This window comes from Bubalus bubalis, chromosome 21 (genome assembly GCF_019923935.1).
Source record: "Bubalus bubalis isolate 160015118507 breed Murrah chromosome 21, NDDB_SH_1, whole genome shotgun sequence".
In the NCBI taxonomy this organism is placed as follows: domain Eukaryota; kingdom Metazoa; phylum Chordata; class Mammalia; order Artiodactyla; family Bovidae; genus Bubalus; species Bubalus bubalis.
In genome coordinates, this window is record NC_059177.1 from 1,618,037 (window position 1) to 1,643,868 (window position 25,832).

The 25,832-nt window shown below is 41.1% G+C and overlaps 1 protein-coding gene and 1 non-coding gene across 4 annotated transcripts in view; one reads left to right on the forward strand and one right to left on the reverse strand.

Moving 5' to 3' along the window:
* Positions 1–25,832, reverse strand: part of NEK10 (NIMA related kinase 10) — a 284,563-nt gene that overhangs the window by 112,441 nt on the left and 146,290 nt on the right. For all 3 annotated transcript variants that reach the window (XM_025271976.3, XM_025271973.3, XM_025271975.3), the window contains 2 exons: positions 12,557–12,686; positions 11,915–11,985 (listed from right to left, as the gene is read on the reverse strand). In XM_025271976.3, the coding sequence (XP_025127761.2) occupies positions 11,915–11,985; positions 12,557–12,686 (201 nt within the window). The remainder of the gene's footprint in view (positions 1–11,914; positions 11,986–12,556; positions 12,687–25,832) is intronic.
* On the forward strand, positions 16,806–16,911 carry LOC112581309. Its single transcript, XR_003105842.1, has one exon. It is a non-coding gene; the product is annotated as a U6 spliceosomal RNA (small nuclear RNA).

Sequence of the window (25,832 nt, forward strand, 5' to 3'; positions counted from 1 at the left end):
AGCTGAGTGTCCATCTGGAGCGTGGATGTCCTCTGCGACCATTTATTTGCCTGGGCTTCTAAGACCCACTCGAGAAGGTGTCTAAGGTGGGGCACCTTCCGCTATTCGAGAGGGCGCCTGCGGCCTCCGTGGTCAGAGCTAACCTGGTGTCACGGGTTATACTGATTTTCCGCGTAAACCAAGCCACTCAGCTTCTTTTCTCCACTGAATTTTCCTACTGAGCTATCCTCATTCTATTCCTCTTTATTATATCTAATTAACATTTGAATAGGCCGCCTAGCCGTCTCTCCTTCGAAGACCCTGGATCAGCCGGGGCTGGACCCCGGCAGAAAGCCTTTGACAAAATTCAACATCCATTTATGATAAAAACTCTCCAGAAAGCAGGAATAGAAGGAACATAACTCAACATAATAAAAGCTATATATGACAAACCCACAGCAAACATTATCTTCAATGGTGAAAAATTGAAAGCATTTCCCCTAAATTCAGGAACAAGACAAGGGTGCCCACTTTCACCACTACTATTCAACATAGTTTTGGAAGTTTTGGCCACAGCAATCAGCGCACAAAAAGAAATAAAAGGAATCCAAATTGGAAAAGAAGTAAAACTCTCACTGTTTGCAGATGACATGATCCTCTACATAGAAAACCCTAAAGACTCCACCAGAAAATTACTAGAGCTAATCAATGAATATAGTAAAGTTTCAGGATATAAAATCAACACACAGAAATCCCTTGCATTCCTATACACTAATAATGAGAAAATAGAAAGAGAAATTAAGGAAACAATCCCATTCACCATTGCAACAAAAATAATAAAATACTTAGGAATATATCTACCTAAAGAAACTAAAGAGCTATATATAGAAAACTATAAAACACTGGTGAAACAAATCAAAGAGGACACTAATAGATGGAGAAATACACCATGTTCATGGATTGGAAGAATCAATATAGTGAAAATGAGTATACTACCCAAAGCAATTTATAGATTCAATGCAATCCCTATCAAGCTACCAACAGTATTTTTCACAGAGCTAGAACAAATAATTTCACAATTTGTATAGAAATACAAAAACCCTCAAATAGCCAAAGCAATCTTGAGAAAGAAGAATGGAACTGGAGGAATCAACCTGCCTGACTTCAGGCTCCACTACAAAGCCACAGTCATCAAGACAGTATGGTACTGGCACAAAGACAGCAATATAGATCAGTGGAACAAAATAGAAAGCCCAGAGGTAAACCCACGCACCTATGGACACCTTATCTTTCACAAAGGAGGCAAGAATATACAATGGAGAAAAGACAATCTCTTTCACAAGTGGTGCTAGGAAAACTGGTCAACCATTTGTAAAAGAATGAAACTAGTACACTATCTAACACCATACACAAAAATAAACTCAAAATGGATTAAAGATCTAAACATAAGACCAAAAACTATAAAAACTCTTAGAGGAGAATATAGGCAAAACACTCTCCAACATACATCACAGCAGGATCCTCTATAACCCACCTCCCAGAATAAATAAAGCAAGAATAAACAAATGGGACTTAATTAAACTTAAAAGCTTCTGCACAACAAAAGAAACTCTAAGCAAGGTGAAAAGACAGCCTTCAGGATGGGAGAAAATAATAGCAAATGAAGCAACTGACAACTAATCTCAAATATATACAAGCAACTCCTGCAGCTCAATTCCTGAAATATAAACGACCCAACCAAAAAATGGGCCATAGAACTAAATAGACATTTCTCCAAAGAAGACATACAGATGGCTAACAAACACATGAAAAGATGCTCAAAATCACTCATTATCAGAGAAATGCAAATCAAAACCACAATGAGGTACCATTTCATGCCAGTCAGAATGGCTGCGATCCAAAAGTCTACAAGCAATAAATGCTGGAGAGGGTGTGGAGAAAAGGGAACCCTCTTAAACTGTTGGTGGGAATGCAAACTAGTACAGCCACTATGGAGAACAGTGTGGAGATTCCTTAAAAAACTGGAACTAGAACTGCCTTATGACCCAGCAATCCCACTGCTGGGCATACACACTGAGGAAACCAGAATTGAAAGGGACACGTGTACCCCAATGTTCATCGCAGCACTGTTTATAATAGCCAGGACATGGAAGCAACCTAGATGTCCATCAGCAAACGATAGATAAGAAAGCTGTGGTACATATACACAATGGAGTATTACTCAGCCATTAAAAAGAATACATTTGAATCAGTTCTAATGAGGTGGATGAAACTGGAGGCGATTATACAGAGTGAAGTAGGCCAGAAAGAAAAACACCAATACAGTATACTAACACATATATATGGAATTTAGAAAGATGGTAATGATAACCCTGTATGCGAGACAGCATTTGGCAAAACTAATACAATTATGTAAAGTTTAAAAATAAAATAAAATAAAAAAAAAAGAGAGACACAGATGTATAGAACAGTCTTTTGGACTCTGTGGGAGAGGGAGAGGGTGGGATGCTTTGGGAGAATGGCATTAAAACAAGTATGCTACTGCTACTGCTGTTAAGTCGCTTCAGTCGTGTCTGACTCTGTGCGACCCCATAGACGGCAGCCCACCAGGCTCCCCCGTCCCTGAGATTCTCCAGGCAAGAACACTGGAGTGGGTTGCCATTTCCTTCTCCAACGCATGAAAGTGAAGAGTGAAAGTGAAGTCACTCAGTCGTGTCCAACTCTTTGCGACCCCATGGACTGCAGCCTACCAGGCTCCTCCGTCCATGGGATTTTCCAGGCAAGAGTACTGGAGTGGGGTGCCATGGCCTTCTCCAAAAACAAGTATAATATCATATAAAAAATGAATCACCAGTCCAGGTTCCATGCAGGATACAGGATGCTTGGGGCTGGTGCACTGGGATGACCCACAGGGATGGTATGGGGAGGGAGGTGGGAGGGGGGTTCAGAATTGGGAACATGTGTACACCCGTGGTGGATTCATGTTGATGTATGGCAAAACCAATACAATATTGTAAAGTAATTACTCTCCAATTAAAATAAATAAATTTAAGTTAAAAAAAAATCCAAGAAAGGTAAAAAAAATGTTTCTTAATTTTGTGTGTATTTTTTAATGTATTATTTGTCTTAAAAGTATTATAAACCTATTACTATATAGCTGATTATGTTAATTGGCTACCTAAGCTAACTTTGTTGAACAAATTGGACTTGTTAAAATGCTCTAGGAACAAAACTCATTTGTATATAAGAGACTTGCTGCTGCTGCTGCTGCTGCTAAGTCACTTCAGTCGTGCCGACTCTATGTGACCCCATGGACTGCAGCCTACCAGGCTCCTCCATCCCCAGGATTTCCCAGGGAAGAACACTGGAGTGGGTTGCCATTTCCTCCTCCAATGCATGAGAGTGAAAAGTGAAAGTGAAGTCACTCAGTCATGTCCGACTCTTCGTGACCCCATGGACTGCAGCCTCTCAGGTTCCTCCATCTATGGGAGTTTCCAGGCAAGAGTACTGAAGTGGAGATATATATTGTATTCCTCAGTTTTGTTTTTTTTTTTAATATTTTCTAGTACTTTGTTAAGATTTTTCACTGTGTTCATCTATTCTTTTAAGTTCAGTTGTCATTCCCATTACAATTGTTTTGAACTATTTATCAGGTAAATTATTTACCTCTGTTTCACTAAGATTTTCTTTTCAGGGTTTTTCCTTATTATTTCTTTTGAAACATATTCCTCTTCCTTCTCATTTTGTTTGTTTCAGTCTATAAAACTGGGCTTGCTCCCTCCTGAGTGTATGCAGGGACACACACATGCTGGCAATGGCAGCTTATATCTTGGCCCAGCAGCAGGCTGGAGTCCAAGCCAGCCCTGCTCCCTGCAAGTGTGCACACTCTCACAGTCAGAAGCAGAACTGTTGATCAGAACTGCCTTCATGGGGAGCAGCATGGGACAAGAGGGGCTGGAGTGGAAACCTGGTGAGTGCTGGACAGGGGCTCATGTCATGTCTTGGCAGGCTGGCCAGTGCCCCTGGCAGCTTCAACCTCTGCCTCCACATTGTGACTGGAAGCAGGCAAAGCTGTATGCTCTTCAAGAGCAGAGGCGCAGTTTCCTACATCCCTCTGGTAAGCCCCATGGGGTTTCAAGGCTTCCCAGATGGCGCAGTGGTAAAGAAAATGTCTGCCAATGCAGGAGATATAAGAGACATGGGTTCAGTCCCTGGGTCGGGAAGATCCCCTAGCGTAGGAAATGACAACCTATTCCAATATTCTTGCCTGGAAAATTCCATTGAAAAAAAGGAGCCTGGCAGACTGCAGTCCATGGGATTGCAAAGAGTCAGACATGACTGAACACACACACACACACACACACACACACACACACACACACTGCATTTCAAACTTGCAAGGGGCTTGTCTTCCAGTGGTGTCAGATCTCAGGGCTGGGGTGCCCAATGTGGAGCTCCAATCCTTCACTCCTTGGGGAGGATCCCTGAACCTGTGATGTCCCCTCTTCTCCGTGTCTCTGCTAGGGGTGGAGGTCCTGACCACATTCTTCTCCCTTCCCACTAGACTCCATGTGGATCTTTCTTTACAGCCTTGGTTGAAGAAGATCTGCCCTACTTGTTCCCAGGTTGATTTCAGTGAGAGCTGTAGTTTGGATGTTAAAATGAGGGGAGGTGAGCCCAGAATCCTCCTAATTTTCCACCTGGATCTCTCTTTTCTTGACTTTATTAACCATGAGTATAATAAACACATCACTACTTTATCATTTCAAGCTTTATCTTTAGGCTATTTGTTTTCAAGTTCTAAGAAAGTGAGATGCATTATGGTTATTACCACTCTTTTCCAGGTCTCTAACAGGAAGACTTCTTGGATCACCCTCGCTCAGACAGACTCACTGTCCCCCTTTCACAAGTCCTCATTTCACTGTCTATATTTAAGAACTCAAAGCCACTGTAATTTATACTGTGATGGTCTGTATCACCATTGGAGACTGGAAACATGTTGAGAGGAGGGACCTGTGTCTCCTTCACTGGGATCTCGCCTGTATGTAAAATGGAATCTGGGTCCTGCTGAGGATTCAGCAAATGAATGAATGAACAAATGAATGAACAGGTGGTCTTATAATTTACCTGTACATAACCTAAAATATTTGGGTACAGGCTTTTGGAATCCCAGGAATATCTCCTACCAGAAGTTTCATTTTAGACTCATTGGTTTGAAATGCCTCTCAGCTTGGATATTTCAGGGAGATTCTTTTTTTTTATTATTTTATTTATTAAGAGCAACCAAATGCTTTAACGATTTTCTAATCAAATAAGCATAAAGTCAAGTTCTAGGAAAAAATCTGGGATGTCCACTCATGCTACCCACTGTGTGTCCACTCTGCTCTGAGTGACCAGATGGAAAGAATCAGAGAGATACAGTGTTCAATTCTAATCATTTCATGTTTCAAGAAATAAAGAAGGTAGGGTGGAAAATGTAAAGAGCCATTTGTCCTTAGAACTAGTTGAAAGCACTAACTTCTTTAGCCATTATGACTTCTTCTGAAACAAAGTGCCAGACAACTTATGCAACAAAGCACAGACAGAGAAAACTTAGGCAACTGAAATATCCTGCACATAAAAGGATGACATTTTCTTAACAGTGTACTGGAAGGTAAAAATAGCAATACCGGAACTGGGCAGAGCAGTAAAATATATTTTTTGCCTCAGACTCTTCAGGGTTACCAAGTTATTCTCCTAATTTAATAGCCTGCTAAGGAAAGAAACTAAGAAAATGGGAAATTGAATTTGTTCTCTAGTTCTTTTGAAACAATATTTAGAGACTAAAAATCTAAAGCAAATAAAATATGTAATTACATGCAACTCACAACTGATTTTGGTTTTATGTCAAATTTTCTAAAGATAAAACTTTGCAATGTGACTCAGACACTGAGTTTTGAATAACTTTAAATGGAAACTACATCTGTTATAGGCTGCACACTGCAATCTTAAAATCTGTCAGTTCAGTTCGGTTCAGTCACTCAGTCATGTCCGACTCTTTGTGACCCCACGGACTGCAGCACACCAGGCCTCCCTGTCCATCACCAACTTCCAGAGTTTACTCAAACTCATGTCCACTGAGTCCGTGATGCCATCCAACCATCTCATCCTCTCTCAACCCCTTCTCCTCCTACCTTCAATCCTTCCCAGCAACAGGGTCTTTTCCAATGAGTCAGTTCTTCACATCAGGTGGCCAAAGTATTGAAGTTTCAGCTTCAGCATCAGTCCCTCCAATGAATATTCAGGACTGACTTCCTTCAGGATGGACTGGTTGGATCTCCCTGTAGTCCAAAGGACTCTGAACAGTCTTCTCCAACAACACAATTCAAAAGCATCAATTCTTCGGTGCTCAGCTTTCTTTACAGTCCAACTCTCACACCCATACATGACTACTGGAAAAACCATAGCCTTGACTAGACAGACCTTTGTTGGTTAAAAAATGCCTCTGCTTTTTAATATGCTGTCTAGGTGGTCATAGCTTTTCTTCCAAGGAGCAAGTGTCTTTTCATTTCATGGTTGCAGTCACCATCCACAGTGATTTTGGAGCCCAAGAAAATAAAGTTTGTCACTGTTTCCACTGTTTCCCCATCTATTTCCCATGAAGTGATGGGACCAGATGCCATGATCTTTGTTTTCTGAAAGCTGAGCTTTAAGCCAAATTTTTAACTCTCCTCTTTCACTTTCATCAAGAGCCTCTTTAGTTCTTCACTTTCTGCCATAAGGGTGGTGTCATCTGCATATTTGAGGTTATTGATATTTCTCCTGACAGTCTTGATTCCAGCTTGTGCTTCCTCCAGCCCAGTGTTTCTCATGATGTACTCTGCATATAAGTTAAATAAGCAGGGTGACAATATACAGCCTTGATATACTCCTTTTCCTATTTGGAACCAGTCTGTTGTTCCATGTCCAGTTCTAACTGTTGCTTCCTGACCTGCGTATGGGTTTCTCAAGAGGAAGGTCAGGTGGTCTGGTATTCCCATCTCTTTCAGAATTTTCCACAGCTTTTTGTGATCCACACAGTCAAAGGCTTTGGCATAGTCAATAAAGCAGAAATAGATGTTTTTCTGGAACTCTCTTGCTTTTTCCATGATCCAGCAGATGTTGGCAATTTGATCTCTGGTTCTTCTGCCTTTTCTAAATCCAGCTTGAACATCTGGAAGTTCACGGTTCACATACTATTGAAGCCTGGATTGGAGAATTTTGAACAGTACTTTACTAGCTTGTGAGATGAGTGCAATTGTGTGGTCTTGCACACTCTTTGGCATTGCCTTTCTTTGGGATTGCAATGAAAACTAACCTTTTCCAGTCCTGTGGCCACTGCTGAGTTTTCCAAATTTGCTGGCATATTGAGTGCAGCACTAAAATCTGTAGTCAGCTTTAAAATTAAATTGTCTGTTCCTACTAATTATGGCATCTTAGTATTCTGAATTAAAAGTATGCTCAAAACATGTCACCTGGTGTGCCCTAAGTAGTGATCATTCATCATTTTAAACATCCTGGTGATGGTAAACTCATCACCCATCAGCAGCCCGCTCTACTGAGTGCTGGGTGCTTAGTCACTGAGTGGTGTCCAATTCTCTGCAACCATACGGACTGTAGCCCACCAGGCTCCTCTGTCCATGGGGATTCTCCAGGCGAGAATACTGGAGTGGGTTGCCATGCCCTTCTCCAGGGGGTCTTCCCAACCTAGATATAGAACCAGGGTCTCCTGCATTGCAGGCAGATTCTTTACCAGCTAAGCCACCAGGGAAGCCTTGCTCTGCAGTGGATGTCTCTAATTCTGACACATGTTTCCTTCCTATTGGTGAACTGACTTTGCTCCCTCTCTCCCCAAACTTTCACTCTGTGGTCTTGGCTCCCTTTGCTGAGGTGCCACATCATAAATTCAGTTGTTTTCATATTCTCAATGTCATTCAATTTTCCTAGTTAACCAAAGTATTTTCCAATCCTTTTATGACTGTACTTCAAAACCTGTTGACTTAACTTCCAGGCAACAGTGGGAATAATCCACTTCTCTCTCCAGCAACACCACCAGTCCAGTCAAGGCTGCCACCATCTCTCAGTGGACAACTGGACCTGCCTCTCCTTCCCACTCTCATTCCTTCAAGTGTACTCCCTGAAAATTGACCAGGATGATCCTAGCTAAAGAGATTTTCACTATGTCTCAACCTGTTAGTAACTCTTCAGTCCTCTCCTCAGTACTGGGGATAAAAGTTCAAAACTCTCAATGTGACCTGTGGGGCCTGTCAATCTCCCAGGCTCTTTTGCTAGCTATTCCCTGACTTCTTGACATGCTGCATCCCCAGCTCCTTTCAGTTCTTCAAATTAGCAAGCTGTCTTGCCCAGGACAGCCTTCAGAGATGTGGATCTATGATATGCTTTCTCTGTTATGTTTGCTATTTGAGAATTAGTGGAGTTCAGGTCTTAGGTTACGCGTCATTTTTTCATAGAAAAACTTGTCCAAATCCCTCGACCAGACCAAGTTCTTTTGTAATTTTCATTGCCTCTTTTACCACGCTTCATCAAATTTATCATAATTTTTATATACTTCATTCTATAAGTAATAATATTACCTAGTTTAATTAAGGGCTTGCTACATGCTGAGAACTATGCTAAAAAGTTTTATCTTATTTAAAAGCATTATCTTACTTAGGCTTCAAAGTAAGGCCATGAGTAGTCAGAATTGTTACCCATACATCACAGATGAGGAAAGAGGGGCTTGGGGAGGTAAAGGTGAGTGGAAGAGTGAGGATTAGAATCCACCCAATTCTAGAACCTATTGATATTCTGACCTATTCATAATAATGTTGATACCCTAAGCCTAACCTTCCAGCTCCACGAGGCATGGATACCAATAATCAGGGAGCCTGTCAGAAGCAAATTATGGTCCTGTTTTCCCAGCACCACAAAATCAGAGTAAAATCTCTGTAGTTTTTTTTTTTTTAAGTTTAACAGGGTTCTTCTTTTTATTTTATTTTTTTTTAAATTTTATTTTATTTTTAAACTTTACATAATTGTATTAGTTTTGCCAAATATCAAAATGAATCCCCCTCTCCTATTCTTTGGGGCACATAAATATCTAAGAAAAGGGGAAATTAAATGAATAAATTTGGCAATCTTATCTTGACCTCTCTAGAGACTTCTTGAATTTTTAATGCACTTTCCAGAAAACAAATAGCAGAGAATAGGAGGTGAGCAGTTTAAATACATTTGTCTGGACTCATTAGCAATAGGGTGGATCTAGTACGATGTAGAATTCAGATGATTTAGAAATGGATCTCAGCTCATTTCCCACAACACTAACAATAATAGCTACCAACATTGCTCAAGATTTACCATCTGCCAAGCTCTAGGCTAAGTGATTTGCATATGTTATAATCATCACATTAGCCTGATGAGGTTGTTACCATTACAATCCCCATTTTACCAGATGAGGAAATGGAAATGCCAAAAAAGTCGTCAACCTGTCTGCTCAGAGTCCCCAATTAGTGAAACTCAGTACCAGCTGGGCCTGCGGTGCTTAGTGCGATTGGGTAGCATTGTGTTGAGCAAGGAAAGATTCAGGATATAATCTGACAATCATGTTAAGAGAATCTATTAATGCTAAATGGTGGGCTGGATAGAGAAACCAGAGGGAAAAGTGCACAGCAACAATAATGTGTTTATTACATTTCGTCAGAGGTGGTGCCAAGAGTGAGGGTAGATACAGAATTGAAATTTAAAGGAATTGGGCAGGGAGATGAATAAAGATTCCATCTGGGGTGACCCTAGGATTTTTATTATAACAGTAAGGATTTGACTCAGCTTGATGGGGCAGAATAGTAATCTTGGGCCAATTTAAGGGCATAAAATGATCCAGAAGTAACAATCAGCCAGATAAATGTCATTTATTCATACAACCAGTAAACTGGGTTAAGGATCTGTTTGGTAGTAGGCATTGCTCTGGGCATTTGACAGCTATGAACCAAACTGAAAAAGTCTCTCTCTTCTGGTGGGGAAGAAAGAGACAATAAAGGAACACATCTGCATGCACATGGATAATGTGTTAGGGGTGGTGGATGCTGTGAACTTTGTAAACTGGGTCAGGGGACAAGAGAGTTCAGAGAGGTTGTGGGCGCATCAGGGCAGGCGCCCTAATTATGCAGAGACCCAGGGGAAGTGAGGGCTTGTGCTACTGCATGCATCAGACAGCAGTGAACACCAGGATAAGGGAAGAGCAGTAGCAGGGAGCTCCCTGTGGCTGCAGCAAGGGGAGCAGGGGGAAGTTGAGGGGAGGGCACCTGGGACAAGCCCTGTGGAGGCAGAACTTTGAGCCTCTCCAGGGATAATAACTTTCATTAAACTCCTGCTATGTGGATAGCTGAAGCACTTTGTGACTTTCTTTGAAAAATTACTATTGTGCTATACAGTAGGTCCTTATTAGTTATCTATTTTAATTATAGTAGTATCTATATGTCAATACCAAACTTCTAATTTATCTCTCTACACTTTCCCCGTTGGTAACCATACATTTGTTTTCTATATCTGTGACTCAATTTCTGTTTTATATAATAGGTTCATGCATACCATTTTTTAAGATTTCTCATATAAGTGGTATCATATGATATTTGTCTTTATCTGACTTATTTCACTCAGTATAACACCTCTAAGGGCTTCCCTGGTAGCTCAGCTGGTAAAGAATCTGCCTGCAATCCAGGAGACCTGGGTTTGATCCCTGGGCTGGGAAGATCCCCTGGAGAAGGAAAAGGCTACCCACTGCAGTATTGCGGCCTGGAGAATTCCATGGACTGCAAAGTCCATCGGGTTGCATAGAGTCGGACATGACTAAGTGACTTTCACTTTCAATCTCTAGGTTATCCATATGATTGCAAATAGAATCATTCGATTCAGTTTTGGTTGAGTAATATTCCATTGTATATATGTACCACAACTTCTTTATCCATACATCTACTGAAGGACATTTAGGTTCCTTCTGTGTCTTGGTTATTTTAAATAGTGCTTCAAAGAACACTGGGGTGCATGTATCCTTTTGAATTATGGTTTTCTGCAGATATAAGTCCAGGAGGAGGATTGCCAGATCATGTGGTAGCTCTATTTTTAGTTTTTTAAGGAACATCCACCCTGTCCTTCATAGTGGCTGTTACCACTTTACATTCCCACCAACAGTGTGGAAGGGTTCTCTTTTCTTCAAACTCTCTCCAGCATTTATTGTTGTAGGAGAAGGCGATGGCACCCCACTCCAGTACTCTTGCCTGGAAAATCCCATGGATGGAGGAGCCTGGTAGGCTGCAGTCCATGGGGTCGCTGAGAGCGAGACACGACTGAGCGACTTCACTTTCACTTTTCACTTTCATGCATTGGAGAAGGAAATGGCAACCCACTCCAGTGTTCTTGCCTGGAGAATCCCAGGGATGGGGGAGCCTGGTGGGCTGCCATCTATGGGGTTGCACAGAGCCAGACACGACTGAAGTGACTCAGCAGCAGCAGCAGCAGCAGCCTTTTTAATGGTGGCCATTCTGACTGGTGTGAGGCGATCTCATTGCTGTTTTGACTTGCATTTCTCTAATAATTAGCAGTGTTGAGCATATTTTCATGTGCCCCTTGGCCATCTCTACATATTCTTTGGAGAAATATCTCTTTAGTAGATCACACTTGATATATGGATTGATATGAAACATTCTGAATAATCAGATTAATGGTAACATGTTATTTCAAGTGAATGTACTATTTCCTCTTGGACACGTGGTGGCTTCCAAATGGTCTCTATCATGAATGATGTCCAAACATTTTTCTAGGTTTGGATTATTTGGGAACCCTTCCTCTTAATAGTATGTATTCACAGATATGAGGTATTTCTTGATAATCTCTATAGGTTTGCAGTTGTGGGACTAATTACCTGCTGATGGTAGTGATCACCTTTTCAGAGTAGATGCCTTCTGGCACTGGTTCATATACCGCCTCCACTATCTGCAAAACAAACAGGCTGGAGCAATGGAAGTAAAGCAGCCACAGGTGCCCTTGCATGGTGACACTTGGCCATGACACAGGAGCTATGTAACAAGCATCATAATCTCATGCACACATTTTCATCAGAAACAAAAATATCCCAACAGTTTTAAAAGTAGTATTAATTGAACAGTTCTTGAGCACAGAATTATATTCTTCAAGGTAAGTAAAAGCTAACCTCAGATTCACAATAAATGATAGGATAATATAATATAGTGTAGGATAATATAGTATATTGGATTGAGTGCAGGCCAAACCACAAGTAAAAATAAAAGACAAAAGCAGTTTGATATATTATTTTTATAATTTTTTATGATAAATTGAAGAAAATTATAGGGGGAAATGTGCCCTAGCACATGATGTAGATTTAGAAGAAAGGAGAAAATAAACAAATAGACTGGATCATGTGGCTAATAAAACAATGACTGCTTTTAATGGGTAGTTTTACTAAAATCACAAAGGTTCTGTTTAAGAAGAAAAGGAATGGTGTTTTGGGCACCATGAGACCCTTTTGACTGCCAAGGTTGCTTACTTTTGTGGCCAGGGAGAGCATGTTGGTGCTGTAGAAGGGAGGATCCAGGGTCGCCATCTGATAAAGGATGCAGCCTGCTGCCCACACATCTGCCTTTTCCCCGTACGGCTCACTCTTCAGCACCTCCGGGCTGAAGTAAAACCAGGATGTTAACGCATGATGCAAAGGTAGAAGTCGGCACGGGAAAAAGTTCGATTTTCAAGCCATAATTGGAGATGGGAGAAAAACAAAGGAAACTCTTGATTACTATTTCAAGTAAACATATTTAAACATATCTTTGAATTCTCTCAGACTTACATGAATCAAGAAGCACAACCAAGCAATTCTAAGCAATAAATCACATAAACAACTCCTATTAAATGTCCTTCTACTTTTAGAAACAACCACCTCCCGTTGGTAGATGGAATGACTGTCTCTAGTTCTCACTATTCTGGAAATTCTGAATATCCCACCTTTAGTCTCAGTGGACAATATTTGTTACCCACCCCTGGCTTTGCTACTGGCTGCGCTGTCTTGCCCTGCCAGTGGAGTGTGGAGGTGGCACGGCACCAGATCAGGGCCTCGGTGCTTCCATTTGTCGCTCTAGGAGCTCCTGTCCAAAGGACTAATCCCAGGTAGCTGCTGCCCATCTGGCCACATGGAGCAGATCTGCACACGTAAACCTGCAGCCTGAAGGAGACCCAGGCCAGGAGACCCACAGACCTGGGAGTCTGACAGTAAATGCCTATTGTGGAATGCCACTCAGATTCTACGGTGATTTTTTATAAGCAAAACTGACACAGCACCGTCCCTTTGCTACTCAATGCTAGTATAAAGTCTAAGGCAAGACCATACTTAAATACGTTGCAGAAAATGACAACAACCACATGCTCATCTCTTTGAAATTGCATTTCTCGTCTGAATAAGGATGCTGTGTCTGCGTGTATGTTCAGTTGTGTCCAACTTTTTGCAACCCCATGGACTGTAGCCCACTGGGCTCCTCTGTCCTTGTAATTTTCCAGGCAAGAATAATGGAGTGGGTTGCTATTTCCTTCTCCAGGGGATCTTCCTAACCCAGGATTAAACCCCTGTCTCTTGCATTTCCTGCATTAGCAGGAAGGTTCTTTACCAGTTGAGCCACCAGGAAAGCCCCGGATAAGGATGCTGTCAGCCTTTAAATGGAGTTAAACTGTGAGGGTTTAAGGGTTTGACATTTTTTAAAATGTGGACAGGAGTGTAGTTCCCTTGGATATTTTGAACTAATAGAAGTTTCCTCCCTCATATTTATAGACAAATGTTAAAAGCATTCAGCACCCACACACCCTAAATTAATAGTTTGATGATTCACCTCTATAGTATATACTTAGGACTGTGCTCAACCCTCTAAATTAATAGGGTAGGGATTAATGGTTAAGTTAGACAGTGGATTAATATATAAAGAAACTCATAAATTGGTATCTGAACAGTAAGTATTGGCTGTTTAGAATAACCAAGGAGTTGCTATTAGTGTGAGATTATGGGGAATGATTCCTGGTTTAAGACTTACGTTATGTACTTACAGAGGAAGTATGATTTCCAGATCTCTCAGTTATTTTCATATGTACTGTCTGAATTTAAAAATGGCAAAGGAGGATTCTGGGGTGAAATTTCCAGGGCTCTACTGGTCCTAAGTGTACAAAATGTCCCCTGCTGTCAGTTGATCAACTGCTCACATTTTTTAAAATGCCATAATAGGAAAAAGTTCAACAACAACAACAAAAAAATATCCTTGGCTCCCCACAGATGAATGTCTCATGTTTTTATCTACTAAGAACTCAGAAGATTTGTTTCATAATAAACAGGTGCTCTGAGTGCTCCACCCATCCCCCTCAACCCCCTTCCCATTCCCAGTTGCCATGCACTTCTACTCTAAAGAGCCAGCATCTGTACTTCCCTGGAAGACGGCCCTCATTTTTCCTTGAAAGATAATTACTCAGTGTAGAGGAGAACACTTATAAGAACAGAAGTTGCTTAGTTTATTTTTCTCATCATTACACCTCCTCCTTCATTTCACCAGACCCCACAGACTTCTCTTGCAGCCAGAGGCACGGATGGCCCTTTGCAACATGGCTGTGCCACTCTTCCCAACAAAAGATGGAGTCCATGTTGTACCCTTTGAATCTGAGCTTGACCATATAACTTGCTTTGGTCAAGAAGACACCAGGAAAAGTGATGCAAGGAGAGAACATAGAAGCACTTAGTCTTTATGGCTCACTCTCTCTTCCTGCTCTTGAAGACCCTAACGACCACAAGCAGGTGACTGAGCCCGGGTTCTCCAGGCTGGATGATAAGCATCACATGGCCCAGTTATGTTCAGTCCCCATGCCCACCACCACATCCATCAGTGGAGCCCTTGAAAGCCAGGTCACCACAATGCAAGGTTAGCCCAGACAACACGCATCAACAATCCCAGCTCAAACCAGCCCAGGTTGCCAGCATGCAGTATGTTGCCGTTGTCCAGTTGCCAAGTTGTGTCTGACTGTTTATGACCCCCCTACAGTACACAGTATATACCACAAGAAGAGTGGAAAAGGTTATTGTATCAATCCACTATGTTTTGAGGTTCTTAGTCAAAGTTAACTGACAGAATAGCTTCCATCAGATTCTGAAAGCTGTCCACCACCCCCTGAAAAAAATAGAGAATCACTTCTCTGGAAGAGAACAAGAAAGGTCAATAAAAGACCACTCAGTTGCCAATTATCACTGTGCTCCTGAGGTGCGACTTGAATATTCTGTAAGATAAAAGGGTTTCATAACTACAATGAAAAGCAAGCCAAAAATAGAGTCTGATTTCTGAAAGCCACAAAATGTTCTGTTATGGTCTGAAGTGTGTCTCTCTGCTTCCCCTACAAATTTATGTGTTGAGTCCCAATCCCTGGTACCTCAGGGTGTAATCATGTATAAAGAAAAGGCTTGTGTGAGCAGATGCAGAGCTGCCACTTGGCGGGGCGTGGGGGGGGTGGCGGGGGAAAGTGCAAGGGGCGCGGGTTCTGACCCAGTATGACCACTGTTTGTGTTAGCAGAGGAGGAGACAGCAGAAGTGTGCCTGTGCAGAGGGACACCTGTGGGAAGAGGCAGCAAGGGGACTGGACAGCACCTGCAAACCAAGGAGGCCTCAGAAGAAACCAAACCTGCCAACGCCTTCATCTTGGACTCGAGACTTCAAATAAATTTCTGTTGTTTAAGCCACCCAGACTATGTTATTTTTTATGGCAGCCCTAGCAAACTAATGCATGTTTTCCTGGTGGCTCAGCAGTAAAGAATCCACCTGCAAATGCAGGAGACACAGGTTTGGTCCCTGGGTTGGGAAGATCCCCTGGAGAAGGAAATGGCAGCCCACTCCAGTGTTCTTGCCTGGGAAATCTCATAGACAGAGGAGCCTGGTGGGCTACAGTTCATAGGTTTGTACAGTCAGACACGACTGAAGCAACTTAGCACATATGCACACATACTTGAAATTTGCTAAGAGAGTATATCACAAGTATTCTCAGCACAAAAAAAATAATGTGAAGCAATTAATTAGCTTGGTTGTATAATCATTTCACAGTGTGCACAAGTATCAAAACATCATATCACAAACCTCAAATATATGTAATTTTCAATTGTCAATAATACCTCAGGAAAGTTGGAAAAAATTCAAGTGAAGCTAGGGATAGTATAGTTAGGTAGATGGCAAGGACACTCTTTATTTATTGCAATATTTAGATAAATAAGTCAACATAGATCATAATCAGCAGCCTTTGAGAGGGGGCTGGACTAAAGTTTATCTAAATACTACCTTTGTTTTAAAAAGGTAGTGAATTCACTGTGAATTCACAAACTACAAGTGAAAACAAGGTGGAAGAAAGATGAGGAAGGAAGGATGCTTGATATAACTTTTAAAAAAGGCAACTGTTTTGATTTTTAAATTCAATTAGTAGTCCCTCACTTATGTGAGCAATTAAGTTGCTAATTGCCAGAGATTCTATTTACACATTATTGAGGTAAACAAAGAAAGTATTGAACCCAGGTGAAAAATACAAACATTTTGCAACTTCACAAACAAATTCAATAATATGATGATTTATATAAATTGGAAGGAGGGACTTCTTTCCTTTAAATGCAACAAAGTATCAATACATTCAGAAAGTAAATGGACTGAGATAATATGTTAGGAGGCTCAGAGTGTAGATAGTATAGTCTTCTTTCCTACAGTGGTCATGTTGTCATCTTTGTTAATAGTTTGATTATTGTACTCATTTTGTCAGCACATATACTAAAATTAGAATGACACATGAAAACAAGCATGACCTCAGCACAAGAATGACATGCAAATCTGTGATGCGTTCAGTATTTTAGAGGTGATAATTGACAGGCAAAACATGAGGACAATATTCTAGTTAATAAAGTTGTTTCACAAGGGGTAAAGATGAAAAGAAAAAGGTAAGAGAAACCCAAGTAAGACGGCAGGTGTTGTGAGACGGCATCAGAGGGCAGACACACTGAAACCATAATCACAGAAAACTACTCAATCTAATCACATGGACCACAGCCTTCTCTAACTCAACGAAACTAAGCCATGCCATGTGGGGCCACCCAAGATGGGTGGGTCATGGTGGAGAGATCTGACACAATGTGGTCCACTGGAGAAGGGAATGGCAAACCACTTTAGTATTCTTGCCTGGAGAACCCCATGAACAGTATGAAGAGGCAAAATGATGGGATACTGAAAGAGGAACTCCCCAGGTCAATAGGTGCCCAATATGCTACTAGAGATCAGTGGAGAAATAACTCCAGAAAGAATAAAGGGATGGAGCCAAAGCAAAAACAATACCCAGTTGTGGATGTGACTGGTGATAGAAGCAAGGTCTGATGCTGTAAAGAGAAATATTGCATAGGAACCTGGAATGTCAGGTCTATGAATCAAGGCAAATTGGAAGTGGTCAAACAGGAGATGGCAAGAGTGAACACTGACATTCTATAAATCAGCAAACTAAAATGGACTTGAATGGGTGAATTTAACTCAGATGACCATCATATCTACTATTGTGGGCAGGAATGCCTTAGAAGAAATGGAGTAGCCATCATGGTCAACAAAAGAATCCGAAATGCAGTACTTGGATGCAATCTCAAAAATGACAGAATGATCTCTGTTCATTTCCAAGGCAAACCATTCAATATCACAGTAATCCAAGTCTATGCCCCAACGAGTAACTCTGAAGAAGATGAAGTTTAACGGTTCTATGAAGACCTACAAGACCTTTTAGAACTAACACCCGAAAAAGATGTCCTTTTCATTATAGAGGACTGGAATGCAAAAGTAGGAAGTCAAGAAACACCTGGAGTAACATGCAAATTTGGCCTTGGAATACAGAATGAAGCAGGGCAAAGACTAATAGAGTTTTGCCAAGAGAACATACTGGTCATAGCAAACACCCTCTTCCAACAACACAAGAGAAGACCCTATACATGGGCATCACCAGATGGTCAACACCAAAACCAGATTGATTATATTCTTTGCAGCCAAAGATGGAAAAGCTCTATACAGTCAGCAAAAACAAGACCAGGAGCTGACTGTGGCTCAGATCATGAACTCCTTATGGCCAAATTCAGACTTAAATTGAAGAAAATAGGGAAAACCACTTGACCATTCAGGTATGATCTAAATCAAATCCTTTATGATTATACAGTGGAAGTGAGAAATAGATTTAAGGGACTAGATCTGATAGAATGCCTGATGAACTATGGAATGAGGTTCATGACATTGTACAGGACACAGGGATCAAGACCATGCCCATGGAAAAGAAATGCAAAAAAGCAAAACGGCTGTCTCAGGAGGCCTTACAAATAGCTGTGAAAAGAAGAGAAATGAAAAGTAAAGTAGAAGAGGAAAGATATAAGCATCTGAATGCAGAGTTCCAAAGAATAGCAGGAGAGATAAGAAAGACTTCCTCAGCAATCAATGCAAAGAATTAGAGGAAAACATAGAATGGGAAAGACTAGGGACTCTTCAAGAAAATTAGAGATACCAAGGGAACATTTCATGCAAAGATGGGCTCGATAAAGGACAGAAATGGTATGGACCTAACAGAAGCAGAAGATATTAAGAAGAGGTGCCAAGAATACACAGAAGAACTGTACAAAAGAGATCTTCACGACCAAGATAATCACGATGGTGTGATCATTCACCTAGAGCCAGACATCCTGTAATGTGAAGTCAAGTCGGCCTTAGAAAGCATCACTACAAACAAAGTTAGTGGAGGTGATGGAATTCCAGTGGAGCTATTCCAAATCCTGAAAGATGATGCTGTGAAAGTGCTGCACTCAATATTTCAGCAAATTTGGAAAACTCAGCAGTGGCCACAGGACTGGAAAAGGTCAATTTTTATCCCAATCCCAAAGAAAGGCAATGCCAAAGAATGCTCAAACTACCACACAATTGCACTCATCTCACACGCTAGTAAAGTAATGCTCAAAATTCTCCAAGCCAGGCTTCAGCAATACGTAAACTGTGAACTTCCAGATGTTCAAGCTGAAAAGTTTGAACAAAGCTGCCTAGAAAAGGCAGAGGAACCAGAGATCAAATTGCCAACATCTGCTGGATCAACGAAAAAGGAAGAGAGTTCCAGAAAAACATCTATTTCTGCATTATTGACTATGCCAAAGCCTTTGACTGTGTGGATCATAATAAACTGGAAAATTCTGAAAGAGATGGGAATATCAGACCACCTGATCTGCCTCTTGAGAAACCTATATGCAGGTCAGGAAGCAACAGTTAGAAATGGACATAGAACAACAGACTGGTTCCAAATAGGAAAAGGAGTACATCAAGGCTGTGTATTGTCACCCTGCTTATTTAACTTATATGCAGAGTATATCATGAGAAATGCTGGGCTGGAAGAAGCACAAGCTGGAATCTAGATTGCTGGGAGAAATATCAATAACCTCAGAAAGTGAAGAGGAACTAAAAAGTCTCTTGATGAGAGTGAAAGAGGAGAGGGAAAAAGTTAGCTTAAAGCTCAACATTCAGAAAACTAAGATCATGGCATCTGGTCCCATCACTTCATGGGAAATAGATGGGGAAACAGTGGAAACAGTGTCAGACTTTATTTTTCTGGGCTCCAAAATCACTGCAGATGGTGATTACAGCCATGAAATTAAAAGACGCTTACTCTTGGGAAGGAAAGTTATGACCAACCTAGATAGCATATTGAAAAGCAGAGACATTACTTTGCCAACAAAGGTCCATCTAGTCAAGGCTATGGTTTTTCCTGTGGTCATGTATGGATGTGAGAGTTGGACTGTGAAGAAAGCTGAGCGCCAAAGAATTGATGCTTTTGAACTGTGGTGTTGGAGAAGACTCTTGAGAGTCCCTTGGACTGCAAGGAGATCCAGCCAGTCCATTCTGAAGGAGATCAGTCCTGGGTGTTCATTGGAAGAACTGATGCTGAAGCTGAAACTCCAGTACTTTGGCCACCTCATGCAAAGAGTTGACTCATTGGAAAAGACTCTGATGCTGGGAGGGATTGGGGGCAGGAGGAGAAGGGGACAACAGAGGATGAGATGGCTAGATGGCATCACTGACTCGATGGACATGAATTTGAGTGAACTCTGGGAGTTGTTGATAGACAGGGAGGCCTGGCATGCTGCGATTCATGGGGTCGCAAAGAGTCGGCCACTACAGAGCGACTGAACTGAACTGACTGAACTGAAAGATGAACAGTTCCAATATTGCTATACATGTATACCAGAACTGAACAATTAAATCGATGAGTGGCAGATGGCCAAAACAAGATTTCTCACTATTGGAATGGAAGGAAGGTTACAGACAAACAAGGGAAGGAGTCAGGTACTGTTCAAGAGAGTGACAGATCAGAGTTGGAGACAACACTATAAACTAATGTTTAGCTTAGTACTGATACAGATGGTTACACATAGAAATATTTATAGTCATGTGAACAGGCACAGGTTACTATGCACATATAGCTCCTTGTTCCTCCAGGTAAAAAAGGTCTATGACTGATGACCTCCCAGTAGCAATGAGCGCACTTAGCACCAGATCTTGGATTTTAATACCATTCTCCCAAGAATCAGGACCACTGGAGAAATGACTGATAACAGTACTGGGGCAAGAAATGCACTAAATGAACCTGGAACATCTTATAGTTCCAAAAGGTTGTTCTATAAAAAATAAAAAGCACAGTGATGGGGTGTGTCAGAGGGATACAAAAGACAAGTCAACCAGCTCCCTATGTCCAAATGTAGAAAAGTTTGAACAAAACAAAGTAGTGTATTAACCAGCTTGGGCTGCCATAATAAAATTCCATAAACTGGGTGCCTTGAACAGAAATAAACAGGAATTTATTTCTTACAATTAAGGAAGCTGGAAAACCTAAGAGCAAGATGTTGGCTAATCCTGTTCCCCAGTGAGGGTCCTCTTCCTGGCCTGCAGATGGTTGCTGTATCCTCACATGGCAGCAAAAGAGAGAAATGGAGCAGAGTCTCTGCTGTCTCTTCCTATAAGACCACCAATCTCATCATGATGCCCCCTATCTTCATGACCTCATCTAAATCTACTTAACTTCCCCAAAATGATAAGCTCCAAATACCATCACATTGGGGTTTAGGGTTTTAATGTATGGATTTGGGAGGGGGACACAATTCAGCCCATGGAAAGTTTTATTAGATTATAACCCAGAGCATAAAATAATTATCCACAAGTCCATACTGATATAACTTTTTATAAAACTTAATAAATAAATGGGAATCAACAGACAAATCTCTTAAAAATGACAAATCATTTATGTGTCCACTCCACTTTAAAGTGATGACATATAACTCCCCATTCCTTAAGTCTGGGGTGCATGTAGTGACTTTTTTTCAAGAAATATATTATAGAAAGAGACCAAGAGAAAAAGAGTAACTTTACAGCGGAGACACCTAACAAGCACCATCTCCAGCCAGGTGTCAAGATTAACATCAACAGTGTGAAGTCATATTGATAGTACGTACCGATACAAGATAAGAGCATGACAGTTTACCCCTGTGATATTCCTCCCCGAACACATTCCCATCTAATCATTTTAAAAATTCCACACAAATCCCAATTGAGGAAATCCTAACCAGTAATTCTCTAAACTTCCAAGGTCATTAAAAACAAGAAAAATCTGAGAAATTGCCAAAAGCTAGAACAGTCTAAGGAGAAATAAAAGATTGCTTTGAAAACAAGTATTTGTAATGTTATTAACAAGATAGGGGTTTTATTTTTAGAAGAAAAGGTGTATAATAAATTAAAAATAAAAATATTTGAAGCAAAAAACAAATCACTGCTATCAAGTATATCCATCCATTGTACCACCAATTAATCTTATTATTAACAGAATCCTAAAATTATGGTTGGAGAAGGAAACGGCAACCCACTCCAGTGTTCTTGCCTGGAGAATCCCAGGGACGGGAAGCCTGGTGGGCTGCCGTCTATGGGGTTGCACAGAGTCGGACACGACTGAAGCGACTTAGTAGTAGTAGTAGTAAAATTATGGGCTATTTCCTCTCCTATGTTAACTATACAGTTGACCCATGAACAATGCAGGGTTTTAGTTACCGAAGTTGGAGATAGATGGGCCCTCGGGCTGGACAGCTGGTGTTTGTCAAGTGGAGTAAAAGTGAAGCTTTGTTCTCACCCAGACACTGCAAGGACAAAATTAGTGGCAGGAGCTGAGCTCTGAAGTAAAGAGATAAGATGACCACTACTGAGGTCAAAGAAGACCTCTCTCTGCACACGTGTAGGAAAGCTCCTTGGAGGTCAAAAAGGGAGAGGCTCCATCCCATAATAATGTGGACATGTGCCCACAGTCCTCTGTGGTGGGATCCATCTTAGCAAAAAGTTGTGCACACATCTGTCCTAGGAGGGTCCTAGGACTGGTCAATTGTGGAAAAAGAAGTAAGATAATTGGCCAAAGGTAAACAAAGACCCAGAAGGACTGTCCTATATAAGGCCTTTAAATCACCTTTTATGGCACTCCTCCTTATTCAAGATGCCCACACCCCTCTCCAAATGTGTATCTCTACCTAGCTTCTGACTTACTGTGCTCCTCCTCATCAGAGAGGATACCCATACCCTTTCTCTCTGGGTATGTATTTCTGCCTTGCTTCTGACTTAAACTATTTCTCTGTGTGCTCTCCCATACGTCATGTCTCCAGTGAAAACTTTGTTTTTACAGTTTTTGTATCCTTAAAATTATTGTTTTCAATGAGGGTAAGAGCCAGGGCCACTTTACTTCTAGCCTCTACCCACTGGTGGTCTGGTGGCTACAATTCCTGGTTTTCATCCAGGTTCCTGCTGCTGCTACTGCTGCTAAGTCACTTCAGTCGTGTCCGACTCTGTGTGACCCCATAGATGGAAGCCCACGAGGCTCACCTGTCCCTGGGATTCTCCAGGCAAGAACACTGGAGTGGGTTGCCATTTCCTTCTCCAAGTACCCAGGTTCAATTGCTGGGCAGGAAACTAAGCTCTCCCTTCAGGACTATTCACTGCTCTCTGCAAGATCAGTACAACCCTCCACGCAGTTGGAAATCCACATTTGATTTACAACTGGTCCTTGGTAACCACAGTCTCACATACTCTGTACTGGAGTTCATATTTAGTGAAAAAACTCATGTCTAAGTGGACTCTTGCAGTTGAAAGCTGTGTTGTTCAAGGGTCAACTGCATACAAAAATAAGTCACTGAGGATTTTTAATTTTTCCTTTGAAGTTTATATACTACTTCCTTCAGGTCCTATGCATGCCCCCTACACCCAACACCACCAAGGGTGTGGGCAGACCACCTGAGCCACCCCTCCAGTCTGACCCTGGATTCATCCCTACACTCTTCTGGTTGGCTTAAGGTCAACAAAAAAACATTGCAGTTTGCCCAAATCCAGGTTTCATATTTAGAGCATATTATATCAGAACAAGGGCTATATCCAGATCCAGATAGACTTCATGCTGCCCTAAGTTTTCCTCAAACCCAAAACTAAGCATCGAGGTTTCTCAAGCTGGTTGTTGACTACCAAAAATGGATTCCAAATTTCTCTCTTATGGCCAAACCTCTCAACAATAACACCAACCCAATTTTATTGAAAGAACAAGATGGCATAGCCTTCAAGCTCTTAAAAGAGAGTTTGATGACACCACATGCTCTTGAGGATCCCAATTATCAGACTCTCGTTTTCCCTTTGTATATGAAAATGAAGGTAATGCCCTGTAGTACTCCCCCCAAAATGCAAGGACTTCCATCGACCCATAGGGTATCATAGTCAGCAACTGGACCCTGTGGCACAGGAATATCTGCCTTGCTTTAGACCCATTACAGCCACTGCCCTTTCAGTGAAGGCCACTGAGAAAATTATAGGATCCCCTTTAACCACTTTTGTACCACATGCGGCAGAAGCCTTTCTGAATTCTCATGATGTCCAACACTTCTCATCCAGCTGCCTTACCTCCTTTGAAGTCCTTTTGTTACCTGGCCTTCGTATAACTCAGTCATATCTGACTCTTTGTGACCCCGTAGACTATAGCCTACCAGGTTCCTCCATCCATGGGATTCTCCAGGCAAGAATACTGGAGTGGGTTGCCATTTCCTTCTCCAGGGGATCTTCCCGACCCAGGGATCGAACCTGGGTCTCCCACATTGCAGGCAGATGCTTTATCCTCTGAGCCACCAGGGAAGCCATCTATTTCATGGGAAACTGTCAGACTTCATTTTTCTGGGCTCCAAAATCACTGCAGATGGTGACTGCAGCCATGAAATTATAAGAGGCTTACTCTTTGGATGAAAAGTTATGACCAACCTAGATAGCATATTGAAAAGCAGAGACATTGCTTTCCCAACAAAGGTCTGTCTAGTCAAGGCTATGGTTTTTCCTGTGGTCATGTATGGATGTGAGAGTTGGACTGTGAAGAAAGCTGAGCACCGAAGAATTGATGCTTTTGGGTTTTTTTTGTTTTGTTTTGTTTTGTTTTGTTTTACCTGGATTTCTATATTTTTATTTTTAATTAACATTTTTTTAAATTATCAAAGTATGATAACACATTTACAGGAGACTTGGAAAATACAGAACAAGGTTCCACTATATATTACAACTTTTTTTAAGTAGATAAATTAAGATTTTTAGTTGGAGTCTTGATATCAAGCTCTCAAAAATCTATAGAATGAATATACAGAGAACTAGAAGGATGTAGTAGATCTGAAAAGCATTTTGAACCAATTCAACACAGTTAAGATTTATACAATTTTCATACAACATTAGGTTACAAATTCTATTCAAGTTCCCATATGCTATAAACAGGAGACACTAGAACATATCCCGGGACATAAAACAAGGTGCAAACATTTCATGGCCTACACACTACTTGGATTTAAATCTGAATGTTAACACATGCTAGCTGTGTACCTGTGTCTACTTTAGTTTCCACACCTGTAAAAAGGGGATAATAATAGTTCATATATCAAATGGTTATTTTGAGAATTGAGTAATACTTATAAAACACTTGGGACAGGGTCTGGCATGTAGTAAACACTCCATAAATGTCAGCTATGATTAAGGCAAAGGAATGAGAAGCGACAGAGGAAAGTCATAAATACTGGCAACAGCCTTGGGATCAGTTGCGAAAATGAGAGCAGTATATGCTAAAACTTGTACAGAAATGTTTTTACCCGTTTTGCTTGTAAGAGCCAAAACTAGTCAGAACAATCCAGATATTCTGCAGTCTGTGATTAAACAAACTGTGGTCCATCCACACCATGGTGGATTGCAGCAGTCAGAAGAAGCGAACTATTGCACAGTGAAAGAAACCATCAACAAAATGAAAAGGCAGCCTACTCAATGGGAGAAAAGACATGCAAGTCATCTATCTGATAAGAGCTTAACGTGCAAAATTTATAAAGACCTCATAAAAAATGTATAAAGTGCTCATACAACTTCACAGCAAAAGAACAATCTAATTAATAAATGGGCCAAGAATCTGAATAGACTTTTTCCCACAGAGGATCTACAGATGGGCAAAAGGCGCATGAAAAGGTGCTCAGCATCACTGCTCACCAGGGAAATGCAGATGAAAAGCACAATGAGATAACATTCCATACCTGTTAGAATGGCTATTGTCAAAAAACAGCAAATAACAAGTGTTGGTGAGGATTTGGAGGAAAGGAAACCCTGATGCACTGCTAATAGGAATAGATAAATAATAAATAAACTGGTGCAGCCACCATGGAAACCAACATGGAGGTTACTCAAAAA